Source organism: Sus scrofa, chromosome 14 (assembly GCF_054392235.1).
Source record: "Sus scrofa isolate SSC_HxYL_T2T_F1_AM1 chromosome 14, Sscrofa_HxYL_maternal_Yorkshire_Landrace_v2.0, whole genome shotgun sequence".
Lineage (NCBI taxonomy): Eukaryota > Metazoa > Chordata > Mammalia > Artiodactyla > Suidae > Sus > Sus scrofa.
This window is the reverse complement of record NC_139396.1, coordinates 98660418-98673783: the sequence shown is the minus strand read 5'-3', so window position 1 is coordinate 98673783 and position 13366 is coordinate 98660418. Positions and strand designations below refer to the sequence as shown.

The 13366-nt window shown below is 46.1% G+C and overlaps 1 protein-coding gene across 1 annotated transcript; it reads left to right on the top strand.

Annotated features, from left to right (window-relative positions):
- Nucleotides 1-1755: 1755 nt before the first annotated feature.
- MYOZ1 (myozenin 1) lies at nt 1756-9593 on the top strand. Its single transcript, NM_001025222.2, has 6 exons — nt 1756-1966; nt 3156-3246; nt 4299-4477; nt 6863-7109; nt 7470-7635; nt 9084-9593. The coding sequence occupies exons 2-6, from the start codon at nt 3174-3176 to the stop codon at nt 9313-9315; spliced, it is 897 nt and encodes a 298-aa protein (NP_001020393.1). The 5' UTR covers nt 1756-1966; nt 3156-3173; the 3' UTR covers nt 9316-9593.
- Nucleotides 9594-13366: the final 3773 nt, after the last annotated feature.

Below are 13366 nucleotides of genomic sequence, written 5' to 3'. Positions count from 1 at the left end.
AAGAGTGGATCGCTCACAGAGGGATAGAAAGGTATTCTGGGAGTTACAAAAGCCATGTCCTAAGGTAGCCACAACAGGGTGGTGATGGGTACAGCAGAGGTGCAGCAGCTGGTTCCAAAACCTGATCAGTACATAGAGGAGTATCCAGGATGTTCATGCAGCTACTGAGGAAGGGGCTGGGCAAATGACAGGTTTCCCAGAGTTCCCGTTGTGGTGCAGTGGAAACGAATCTGACTAGTATCTGTGAAGATGTGGTTTCAATCCCAGGCCTCGCTCACTCAGTGGGTCAAGGACCCAGTGTTGCCATGAACTGTGCTGTAGGTCACAAATGAGGCTCGGATTCTGTGTTGCTATGGCTACGGTGTAGGTCAACAGCTGTAGCTCCGATTTGACCCCTAGTCTGGGAACTTCCATATGCTGAGGGTGCAGCCCCAAAAAGCCAAAAAAAAAAAAGAAGGAAAGAAAAATGACCATTTCCCTCCAGGGCCTTCTCAAACTTGTTCCCCTGTCCAGAGGTGTCTCTAGACCCTTGTGAATGGGACAGTCCAGATCCCATGAGGTATGTGCTCCCTTAGGGGAAAATGCTAAGTAGGAACCTCAGAGAGTAAAGTCCTGGCAGTTCAGAGCCTACATGTACTTCCAGGGAGAGAGAGTGACATCTATCCAGCAGAGCAGGCTGAACTGAACACTCCAATGGCAAATGGGAGTGGAAAGGCAGAAATTGGTCAAATCTTCACCCACATTATCCCTGACTGCCTAAGTACTGGCTTTGGTTAATATGGTCCCTTGTCCTGCCAAGATCTGGCCCTTCCAGAGGAAGACCATCCTGTTCAGGAACTCTCGGAGTTCCCGTCATGGTGCAGTGGTTAACCAATCCGACTAGGAACCATGAGGTTGCGGGTTCGGTCCCTGCCCCTGCTCAGTGGGTTAACGATCCGGCGTTCCGTGTTGCCGTGAGCTGTGGTGTAGGTTGCAGACGCGGCTTGGATCCCGCATTGCTGTGGCTCTGGGGTAGGCCGGCGACTACAGCTCTGATTAGACCCCTAGCCTGGGAACCTCCATATGCCACAGAAGCCACCCAAAGAAATAGCAAAAAAAAAAAAAAAAAAAAAAGACAAAAAAAAAAAAAAAGGAACTCTCAAAGGGCAGTTCCATTGTGAACAGATTTCCCTTCCTTTATCATAGCACCTCGGAGTTCCCATTGTGGCTCAGCGAGCTAAGAATTTGGCTAGTAACCATGAGGATGCAGGTTTGACTCCTGGCCTCACTCAGTGGGTTAAGGATTTGGCATTGCCTCGAGTTGTGGTGTAGGTCAAAGATGTGGCTTGGACCCCGAGTTACTATGGCTGTGGTATAGGCTGGCAGATGCAGCTCCACTTCGACCCCTAGCCCAGGAACTTCTATATGCTGCAGGTGTGGCCATAAAAAGAAGGAAAAAACAAAAAAAACCATAGCACCTTAAGCCCTCCCACCCCCAAAGTGCACCCATTTGTCCCTCCAGCTCCAGCCTGGATTGGCTCTGAATGGCTCTCTGGACATGTTCTCTGGGTTCTTACTCTCCCACTCCAAATTCCTGTCCACCACTTGCTGCCTGCTTCCTTTCTCCCTCTCAGTTTTCAGTTTCTCCCTGAATGCTTCTTTGAATCTCAGCCTCTAGGTGCCAAGGAAGGGGAGTCCCTGGGCAGACTAATCCCTGACCCAGACAGCTTCCTGGGAGAATCCCAAAGACCTTTGCCTCCCCTTCCTGAGCCTCTGGGCAAGGAGGGAGGGATCGTGGTTCCAGGGTCTTGGTACCCCCTGTGCCATTTGAGCTGCTTGCGTTCATCATCTCTATTAATAACCACCCTCCCTCCCCCACTGCCAGTGCTGCCCCCACGCCTGCCCAGCTCGGGTTCTCCCGTCACAGCAGCTCAGTCCTCCAAAGCTGCTGGACCCCAGGGAGAGCTGACCACCGCCTGAGCAGCCGGTAAGTCTCCAGCTTTATGACCAGAGGGGTCGGAGCCCACTCCATGAACTGCTGTGTCTGTGTCTATAACAGTGACCCTTGGTCCTGGGGCAGTTGCCCTCCTCCCCCATCTATACTCAGCTCTCAGTTGTCCAGCTCAGGGGAGCCACGAGAGTTGGAAGGAGAAGAGCCCAAGAGGGTGGGGGGAATGGAGATGATGGGGGAGGCCCTGGAGGAATAAGAAAGGGGTCTGGGATACTGGATGGGAAATAAGAACCTGGTTGCTGCTGAGAGAGGTACAGGGAGAGTCCATTTAGCAATTCCTGGATTCTGGCCTCACCAGACCCCACTACGCTAGTAGAATTGCATATGAGTTTTGAGACAGGACTCAGCAGAAAACAGCATTTTGCTGAGTGCCAACTTCTGTGAAGGAGGGGCTGGAATCTGTATTTTTCCCCAGCTTGTCCCCCTCCACGGCCAGATCCTATTATTATGGCCTGTCCTCCTTGAATTTCCCACTGCTATGGTATTGCTGAATTGACATGCAGCAGAGTTCACATGTTCCCTGACCTCCCTCTCCACTCCAGTTCTGGGGTCTGGGGGGCGGGGAGTGACTGAAAGGGAGCAGGAACATTGCTGTGACCTCCCAGGCCATGATCCAGCTGGCCGAATGGAGGGACAATAACCTCTCCTTCCTATGGAGAATGTTTTTGGCTGGATCATGTCAACACTGGCAGGACATTTTTTTCTGCTCCACTCCCCCCCCCCCCCCGGACTTGGTGAAGAGTGAGAGACCAGAGTTTGGAATGACATTCCCAATCTGAGAGCCCCCTGCAAATAAAAACTTCAAATCATGCCAAACCTGTGAAACCTGGTCGCATCGCCCTGCCTGTATTAATTTGTTTGTTTTACCCCCAGCCTCCCAATACACATTGTTGTTCCTAAGCCTTGCACCAACTCTTTGTAAAAGGGCTGAAAAAAGGTTGGTAGAAGGTAGGGGGAGGGGGTGCATCTATGCTTTCTGCCCTGCTTCCCAAGAAGAGAAGCCCTAAAGCAACGAGTTTTCACCTTTTAGGGGAATATATGTTTCCTTGAAAATCTAATGAAATTTTGCTCCCTGAAGTCCTTAAGCACTGCCTTACTGTAGACACTGCCACCTCCCCCTACATTCCTTGTCCATCCTTTAGCTCCCCCTTCTCACCCTATCCAGGCTCCACCCACCTCCACAATGCCGCTCTCAGGGACCCCAGCCCCAAACAAGAAGAGGAAATCCAGCAAGCTGATCATGGAACTCACTGGAGGTATGGCATGTTTGTACCTGACTGGTGTGGGATTTATTAAGAGGATCTCGGGGGAGTTCCCTGGTGGTCTAGTGGTTAGGATTTGGTGCTTTCATCACTGTGGCCTGAGTGTAGTCCTTGGTTGGGGAAATGAGATCCCACTTCAAGCCACTGCACATGGGCCAAAACAAAAAAGGAAAAAAAAGAGTATCTCTGCCCCAAGAGTTCCAGAAATATTATACATTTATACATGTATTAGGGTGAAAAGATATGAAGAGACAAGAGGAACTGAGGAGGGAAGGTGGGGGGAGGGAGAAAGAGGGAGAAAGAATTCAACTCTGACTACTCACCCTTCCACCCTTTTCACCTTGTAATCTGAGACAATAACACCCATGCCATGTTACCCAGCACAGGTCCAGGACAACAGGACCCACAGGTCAGTGAGGTATGTTTGAGGAGAAAAAATATACACGGAGACTGGCATGGAATAAGGTCTCAATAAGTGGTTAATTTCCTTACATCTTTCCCCAGAGCTTAGGAGCCTTGTACAAGCACTTAAAATGGAAAATTGCTCAAGCATTTTTCCTGAGGGTGGTAGGAGTACGTGCGTATGAAGAGCTCTCCCAATACCTAGAGGCTGTTTGCAGCCAGAGTTCACTGAGGGGAAGAAAAGGGAAAGGGGTTAAGACAGCAGGCTATATTTAGAGGTGGCCTTTGGGCTTTCCCCCATGCTATAGTTTCCCCAGTGACCTCCATCTGTGGTGTTTCTTGACTCTTTTGCCCTGTACCCCATACCCTTTCACCCCATTCACCCTCGTCACTACACTCTAGTATCCCCACTGTCTCCACTCTGCACCCCAGTTCCCATGCATTCTCTCCAGCTCCAAATCCAGGAAATCAAAAGCCCTGTTAAACTAGATAGCATTTGATCAGACATCACAGACAAGGTCTGCTTCCCTCAGCGATGTCTGCTGGGAAACACATACTTTGCTGTGGATGGCGGATGCATTTGGAGCCTAGAAAAACCCTGCTTTCCTCTTTTCCTTGCTTCTGCATCCCCACTTCCCTGAAAGGTGGACAGGAGAGCTCAGGCCTGAACCTGGGCAAGAAGATCAGTGTCCCAAGGGATGTGATGTTGGAGGAGTTGTCGCTGCTCACTAACCGGGGCTCTAAGATGTTCAAACTACGGCAAATGAGGGTGGAGAAGTTTATCTATGAAAATCACCCTGATGTCTTCTCTGACAGCTCAATGGTGAGTTTGGAGTGTTACTACTCTCAAAGCCAGTGCCTCTTCTGACAGCTTCTTGGTAGCCCAAAATATTACCAACTTCCCCTCCCTGCAAACTTAGAAGCTCATTAACCCTCCAGATACATAAAGCCCCCAATATCTCCAGGATGAGTTACAGCCCACCTCTGAAACTAAAACTGTAGCTTAGAGCTAGTGAAGCAGGGTGGGGAGTATCATACCTTCAGGGAGAAAATTCCCTCCCAGTATAGTTAAGCATCAAAGATAGGATTGCCAGATAAAACACAGAACACCCAGTCCTATATTTTATTTTATTTCCTTTCTTTTTTTTTTTTTTTTGTCTTTTTAGGGCTGCACCTGTGGCATATGGAGTTTCCCAGGCTAGGGGTCTAATTGGAGCTGTAACGGCTGGCCTTCGCCAGAGCCACAGCAACACCAGATCTGAGCCTCGTCTATGACCTACAACACAGCTCATGGCAACGCTGGATCCTTAACCCACCAAGCAAGGCCAAAGAGTGAACCCACAACCTCATGGTTCCTATTTGGATACTTTTCTGCTGCACCATGAGGGGAACTCCTCTTTTCCTTTTTTTTAAATTGAAGTATAGTTGATTTATAATGTCTTGTTTTTAGGTGTACAGCATAGCGACTCAGTTATGCATATATATGTCTATATATAGAGAGACATATATACAGATTCTTTTTCAGATTCTTTTCCTTTATAGCTTATTATCAAATATTGACTGTAATTCCCTGTGCTATACAGTATAGTCTTATATTTTAAAGTTGAGATTCACATAAAATAAATAAGCGATAAGGATATATTGTACAGTACAGGAAATAAAGCCAATATTCATAATAACTAAATGGAATATGAGCTGTAAAAATATTGAATATTGTACATCTGAAAGTAATATAATATTGTAAACCAACTATACTTCAATTTTAAAAAATAAAGTTGATATACACACAAATAATTTCTTAGTAAAGCATGTTCCATGAAATATTTGGAACATAATTTTTTAAAAATTGAGGACAGTTAAATTTGAATTTCAGATACACAACAATTTTTTAGTATAAGTATATCCATGAAATATTTGGGACAGGGAGTTCCCTGGTGATCTAGGGGTCAGGACTTGGCACTTTCACCACTGCAGTTTGGATTCAATCCCTAGTCTGGGAACTGAGATCCCACATCATGCTGCTACATGCTACAGCCAAAGAAACAAAGAAATATTTGAGACATAAAAACTAAATTAAAAAATACAGGACACTCAGTTAAATTTGAATTTCAGATATATGACAAATACTCTCATATATAAATATGTCCCATGCAATACGTGGGCATATTTATATTGGTGTCCTATGATTTTATTTGGAAAACCTGGCAACCCTAGAAAGAGGTAAGTGAATTTTTATAGCCGTCTCCTTGAGCCATTCTTTTATCAAAGGTCAGTCTAAGGACCACAGATGTGGAGACTGAAACCATCCTTTAAGGTCCCATGTCCCCTAGCCAGGATCATTCTCCAAAGCGAAGTAGGGATTGGAGAGGGGCCAGGCACAAGATGTTACAGCTGAGAAAGAGCGGATCATCTCCATTTCCTTTCTTCCCCCTCCACCTTTCCTGGGCAGCCAGGGGAGAGTGGAAATAGATGCCTAGTTGGGCCTGGGGTTGGAGTATCTGTCATTGGCTCAAATGTAGGAGCCGAATAAAAATGCTGAGCCGGTGATATCTAAGTTTAGGAGGCCAAAAGCCCTCCTCCTGCTTGTGTCTGATTACACTGGGTGGAGCATGGGGGTGTGTATGGTGGGGTGGCCACGAGAGCCTCCTGAAGAAGTTGGCAGGGTTATTTTTAGGCTTTGGGGATGAATCCAGTGTTGCCCTTTGAGGCACCCTTCCCCCTACCTGCTGCAGTTTCACCGTCAGAAAGTACTGGTCCAATAGGCACCAAGAGGAGAAAGGCAGAGGAAGAAAAGAGAGAAAAGACTGTTTTTAATCTATTAGACAAGACAAAGAAGGGTAGGGGCAGAGATGTCTCTGGTTCTTCAAATTTAGGCTGGGTTCTTCATGTCAACCCCAATCTCTCAAATTTTAGTTGAACAGCGGTCCTGATCCCCTGCACAGGAAAGGGGAGTGCAGAGAATGCGTCACCCCAATCCTAGATGAAACTGGAGGAACTGAGCCAAAGGAGTTGTACCCCTTAAGAAGAGTTTAATTCCTCTAAGGCTATCTGCCAACCTTCTATTAGAAGCGGGGAGTCTTGGAGGATTCAGTGTCTTCTTGCTGGCCATTGTCTCTGCCATTGTCTCATACTTGCTATGCACACCTGTATCTTTACATACTCCTCATACCCATTGCTACCTTCCCCTCACTTTGTTCTTTCTTTTCAGGATCACTTCCAGAAGTTCCTTCCCACAGTGGGGGGACAGCTGGGTACAGCTGGTCAGGGATTCTCCTACAGCAAGGGCAGCAGTGGAGGCCAGGCAGGGGGAAGCAGCTCTGCCGGACAGTATGGATCTGGCCAGCAGCATCATCATCAGGGGTCTGGGTCTGGATCTGGGGGTGCAGGTGGTCCTGGGAGCCAGACTGGCAGAGGAGGAGATGCTGGCACAACAGGGGTTGGTGAGACAGGAACAGGTAAGTGTCCTCACTCAAGAGTAATATGCCTGGTCCTTAGAGCAGAGCTGTCCTCGGGAATGAGGCCTGGATGTAGGGAACAGAGGTCTGTTGAGAGATTCTGATGGACTTTCTGGGTCTTGGAGGATACAGAGACATGTCAGAAGCCTTGTTTCTCAGTCACCTTTCTGGCTTTTCATTTTCTAGCACAAATCTGACTCCAGGCTGTCATTATTTCACAGACCTTAAATGGTTACCAGGATGTGTTTCCTTTGGTCCCTGGACCTAGCAACTTCCCTAGCATAGGGCTGTGAGATGAATTTCCATTGGCTACTAACTGCTACTTTTGACTTACTATTATTTCTGTCCCATGGCTGCCAGGAGATCAAGCAGGTGGAGAAGGAAAACATATCACTGTGTTTAAGACCTATATTTCCCCATGGGAGAAAGCCATGGGGGTTGACCCCCACCAAAAAGTGGAGCTTGGCATTGATCTGCTGGCCTATGGGGCCAAAGCTGAACTCCCTCAGTATAAGTCCTTCAACAGGTAAGGGGGATGGGGAAGGCAGCAGATGCATGTATGGCAGTTTGTCCTTAGTTGGAATGGAGACTTTGGTTCAAATGTTTCAGAAGGAGGCCGAGGAGCCATGGGAAGAATATAGGGGCGCTAAGTGAAGCATTTTTCTCTTTTCACTCTAGCTCAGAGAAACAGCATGGCATAATGAAGGAAAAATTTGCTCGGAGACAGGATCTGAATTTTGGTTCACAGTTAGCTGTGTGGGAAAGTAACCCTGCTTCTGAGCCTTGGTTGCCTTGACTGTAAAATGGAAATAATATATTACACACTTAAAGACCTCTTATGGTTCCATTACTATCCTTATAGAAAAAATTCTATTTTTCTTTTCTTTTTTAAATTGAAGTACAGTTGACTTACATCATATTAGTTTCAGGTGTACAACATAGTGAGTCAATATTTTCATAGATTATGTACCACATCAAGTAATTATAATATTTTTGAAGATTCTATTTCTTTATACTCTAGTAAAGCTTAAGTCTCTATCCTTTCGGAACTAGTCTTCTCTAGATTGTTTGAAAACAGGACAGGGAATTACTAGAGAAGTGCTTTTACATTTGGTCCTAAGGAGCCTGGGTTTTCCAGGAAATGCATTTGTTTTTTTTTTTTTTGTTTTTGTTTTTTTGTCTTTTTGCCTTTTCTAGGGCCACACCCGCGGTATATGGAGGTCCCCAGGCTAGGGGTCCAATCGGAGCTGTAGCCGCCGACCTACGCCACAGCCACAGCACCACGGGATCTGAGCCACATCTGTGACCTACACCACAACTCATAGCAATGCTGGATCCTTAACCCACTGAGCAAAGCCAGGGATCAAACCCGCAACCTCATGGTTCCTAGCCGGATTCGTTAACCACTGAGCCACGATGGGAACTCCTCCAGGAAATGTTAATTCCTCTCATGTAGGGCATGCACTATCCACTGGAGGTGGGTAGGGGTTTTGAGGGTGGTCTCTATATCATATATTCTTTTTGGCCATACCCATAGCACATGGAAGTTCCTGGCCAGGGACTGAACCTGCACCACAGCAGTGACCCAAGCCACAGAAGTGACAATGCTGAATCCTTAACCCATGGAGCCACATGAGATCTCCTCTACATTATAATTTAAGGTGGTCTCAGACCCTTGGGTCTATAGTATTTGGGGTCAGTTTCTCTGAAATGCAACTGGCTCAGGTCACAACTATCCATGAGACCCTCTATGTACTACCCACTAGATTGCTTTTCTCATTATTAGCTTTGGGAAAACAAGCAAACCAGGAGGGGGAATGGAGTACTAAGGGAGAAGAAGAATAAGGAGTGCAGAAGCAATCTTGAAGTAGAAGTCACAGACTTCCCCACCCTCAGAATAGGGTAACATCTCACTGACAAAGCTTTGTTTCTTTTGGTCCAGTTTTTAAATGAAATAATGTGTCCCCTTTTCAGGACAGCAATGCCTTATGGTGGATATGAGAAAGCCTCTAAACGCATGACCTTCCAGATGCCCAAGTTTGACCTGGGCCCCTTGCTGAGTGAACCCCTGGTCCTCTACAACCAGAACCTCTCCAACAGGCCTTCTTTCAATCGAACCCCTATTCCCTGGCTGAGCTCCGGGGAGCCTGTAGACTACAACGTGGATATTGGCATCCCCTTGGATGGAGAAACAGAGGAGCTGTGAGGTGTTTCCACCTCTCCTTTGCATCATGTTTCCCCTCTCTGGTTCCAATTTGGAGAGGGAATGCTGAGTAGGATATCCCCACTGAAAATCCAGTATCCTTGTGGGAATGGAGGGGAAAAGGAGGGAGAGATCTGCCTTTTCATCCTTCACTCCAAGTCCCCACTCCAAGCATCCTTTCTCACCAGCTCAGAGCTTCCCTTCACTTGCTCTGTATGGAAACTGCTCTTTTATGAATTTGCTCTGCCACCGGTAACAGCTAATAAATTTCAAGGAAATGACTCATTCTTTCTGTGATATCTGAGGGCAGACGAAAACTGGGGCTAACAATGCACAGAGACTAATTAAAGTCAAATACCATACATCCATTATACAGACTACATGACTAGACCTGAGCTCTGATTACTTCCATACCCACACCCACACCCACATCCACACCCACCAAACCACATTCATAGTTGTGTAAAAAGACATACTTATTCAATAGTACATAAGACAAATAATCACATACAAACATATGTGCTGGCCCATATGTGGGCAAATTAAGAAGCTATTGTGTGCTATGTTTAGGAAACAGGTGTTGGAGTTCCTGTTGTGGCACAGTGGAATGAATCCAACTAGGAACCATGAGGTTGTGTGTTTGATCCCTGGCCTTGCTCAGTGGGTTAAGGATCTGGCGTTGCCGTGAGCTGTGGTGTAGGTCGCAGACTTGGCTTGATTGTGATGTTGCTGTGGCTGTGGTGTAGGCCAGCTGCTGTAGCTCTGAATGGACTCCCTATCCTGGGAAGGTGCATATACTGCAGGTGTGGCCCTAAAAAGCAAAATAAATAAATAAATAAAAATAAAAAAAGGAAATAGGTGTCGTTGATCCTGGTGTTAGCTTTCTTTATGTAGCTGATTTGAAACTAGGATTATCCAATTATCATAGAATGACAGTATGCCATTAAGTTTCCCAATGACACCAGAGTGCATCTAGGAAAATGTGTATCAAAGGTTACAGCTTTCCAAAAGGATGAAATAGAAATAGGAATCCATGTTGGAAATCCAGAAGAAAGTGGGAGAAACCAGCTGCAGTTACCCTTTACCTGGCTATGTGAACACAGCAAGAAAAGATATGAGGGCTACAGGGGCACTGCAGTTGTGTCCAGAAAGCACTATGACTGGGAAGAAACCATGAGGCCAATAAGAATGAGTAACAATACTTTTTTTGGCCTGCACCTATGGCATGTGGAAGTTCTAGTGGTCAGGGATCAAACCTGAGCCACAGCAGTGACAATGCCAGATCCTTAAACTGCTGAGTGACCAGGGAACTCCACAATACTCTTCAAGCATGGGGTTTCTTTGCAGTCCCAGACTTATCATGTTCCACAAAGTAAGAGTTTGATAGGGAGTTCCTGTTGTGGCTCAGCAGTCAATGAATCTGACTAGCATCTATGAGGATGCAGGTTCAACCCCTGGTCTTGGTCAGTGGGTTAAGGCTCCGGCGTTGCCATGAGCTGTGGTGTAGGTCACAGACACGGCTTGGATCCTGTGTTGCTGGGGTTGTGGTATAGGCCAGGAGGTATAGATCTGATTCAACCCCTAGCCTGAGAACCTCCATATGCCACAAGTGCAGTCCTAAAAAAAAAAAAAAAAGAGTTTAGTGCAGGCCAGGAAAAATAAAGAGATGACTTAATAGGCTCTGGGAAAATAACTTTTTTTTTTTGGTCTTAGGGTCACACCCATGGCACATGGAGTTTCCCAGACTAGGGGTCCAATCGGAGCTGTAGCCACTGGCCTATGCCACAACCACAGCTGGGAAAATAAATTCTGAGGAAAGCTGGCTGAATTCAGCTAGCTCTATGAGCTGTTAATGATAATGTTAAATTCCTAGATTCTGCATAGACTGATTCAATTTTCATGGACTTTGGGTCACATGACATTTACCTTGGTTCCTTTCATTTACGACCTAAATAAACTTCAGGGGGTTCACACTTCCTCTAAACTTGTACACAGAACTCTATTTCTATATGCATTTTTCTGTCTTTTGTCTTTTTTTTGTTATTGTTGTTGCTATTTCTTGGGCCGCTCCCGCGGCATATGGAGGTTCCCAGGCTAGGGGTTGAATTGGAGCTGTAGCCACCGGCCTATGCCAGAGCCACAGCAACGCGGGATCCGAGCCGCGTCTGCAACCTACACCACAGCTCAGGGCAACGCCGGATCGTTAACCCACTGAGCAAGGGCAGGGACCGAACCCGCAACCTCATGGTTCCTAGTCGGATTCGTTAACCACTGCGCCACGACGGGAACTCCCCTCTATATGCATTTTTCTAAGAAGAGTAGTCGTTGTTTGGATTTCCCCCCAAGTAATCCCTGAAACAAAGACTTGGTTGCAAATAGTAAATTTGGGAGGCGATTCCCAAATCTAAGCAGTTTAAAGGCCATAAAGGTGCTCTGGGCAATTGGGGCTGAATCTCACTGGAGACTTTATGAGCCAAATGCTATTCAAAGTGCGGTCCATGGTCTGGCAGCATCATTTTCTCCTGGAAGCTTGGTTAAAAGTGCAAACTCAAGGAGTTCCCACTGGAGATCCTGTTGTGGTGCAATGGGTTAAGCAGTGGCTCAGGTCGATGTGGAGACACAAGTTCCATCCCAGGCCCTGTACAGTGAAGTTCCCATCATGGATTAGCAGTAACAAACCCAACTAGTATCCATGAAGATGCGAGTTCGATCCCTGGCCTCGCTCAGTGGGTTAAGGATCCAGTGCTGCTGAGAGCTGTGGTATAGGTCTCGGACTTGACTCAGATCCTGTGTTGCTGTAGCTGTGGTGTAGCCAGGAGCTGTGGCCAATTGGACCCCTAGCCTGAGAACTTCCATAGGCTGTGGGTGTAGCCCTAAAAAGAAAAAAAAGTGTGTTAAAAGACCTCAGCATTGCCGCAGCTGCAGCTTGGATTCAGTCTCAGGCGCAGGGAACTTCCATTTGCTGCAGGTATGGTCATAAAAATAAACAAATAAATACATAAATAATGCAAAAGGATCTGTGTCTTATTAATCTCTCCAGTCGATTTTTATGTTAGTAAATTTTGAGAAACGCTATAGTAAAACATACTTCAGAACTGTGTCACTGAGGGGGTAGAAATTGAAATATTTAGCCATCAATATCTCATTTGTTATGAAGTGCTACTGGGTATGTTAACTCAGCTGGCATTTCCAGGCAAGGAGATAACTTAGGTGTTGAAGGTAGGAAGTTACAGGCTTGTACAGGATCTTCCTGCCAAAGCTATAGTGAACTCTAGGATGGGCTGAGGGAACATGGGAAGGGCACAGATAGGATCTGGGTAAGTGTCTGAAGATCTTTTTTTGCTTGTTTTCCTTTTTGGCTGTGCCCTTGGTGTGCGGAAGTTCCTGGGCCAGAGATTGAATCCACACCACAGCAGTGACCAAAGCCATAGCAGTGGCAACTCAGATCCCTAACACACTGTACTACCAGGGGAACCTTAGGGTTCATTGTTTTTATAGGTCTTATGTTTAAAAGTCTGTGAGCCCACCTCAGAATTTGAGGACTATATTCCTTAATGTTCATTGAGTGCCTACTATATACCAGGTACTATATGAGGCATCAGAGGTACAAAAGCAAATAACAATTTTCATGTGACAAAGAGATTTCCCTGTCCACTATATAAAATAATTATTAAATGCCTACCGTTATGTTGGGGTAAGAAAAAGTCTTACACCTCTGAAAGCCTAGAAACTGAGTTTTTCCAAGCTCAGAATGTCTGAAATCTTAAATGTAACAACAACAACAACAACAACAAAAACACGTCATGATGTAAGCCTGTTAATTTACAGGGAGCCCAAGTTGGTTGTGAAATTATCTCCTCAGTAGAAAAGTCTATTTAGAAGTCAAATTATCATCAGAAGTTGCAATGGAGGTTTAATGTATTAACGTGCACACTTGTAATGGATCTAGTCAGAAATTTAGTTCAATCCTCAGGCGTTGCTATCTCTGCCTGGACGCTACTCTTCTGTTAGAACATCTTTTCCTTTTTCGGGGGCCGAGTCTGTGGTATGTGGA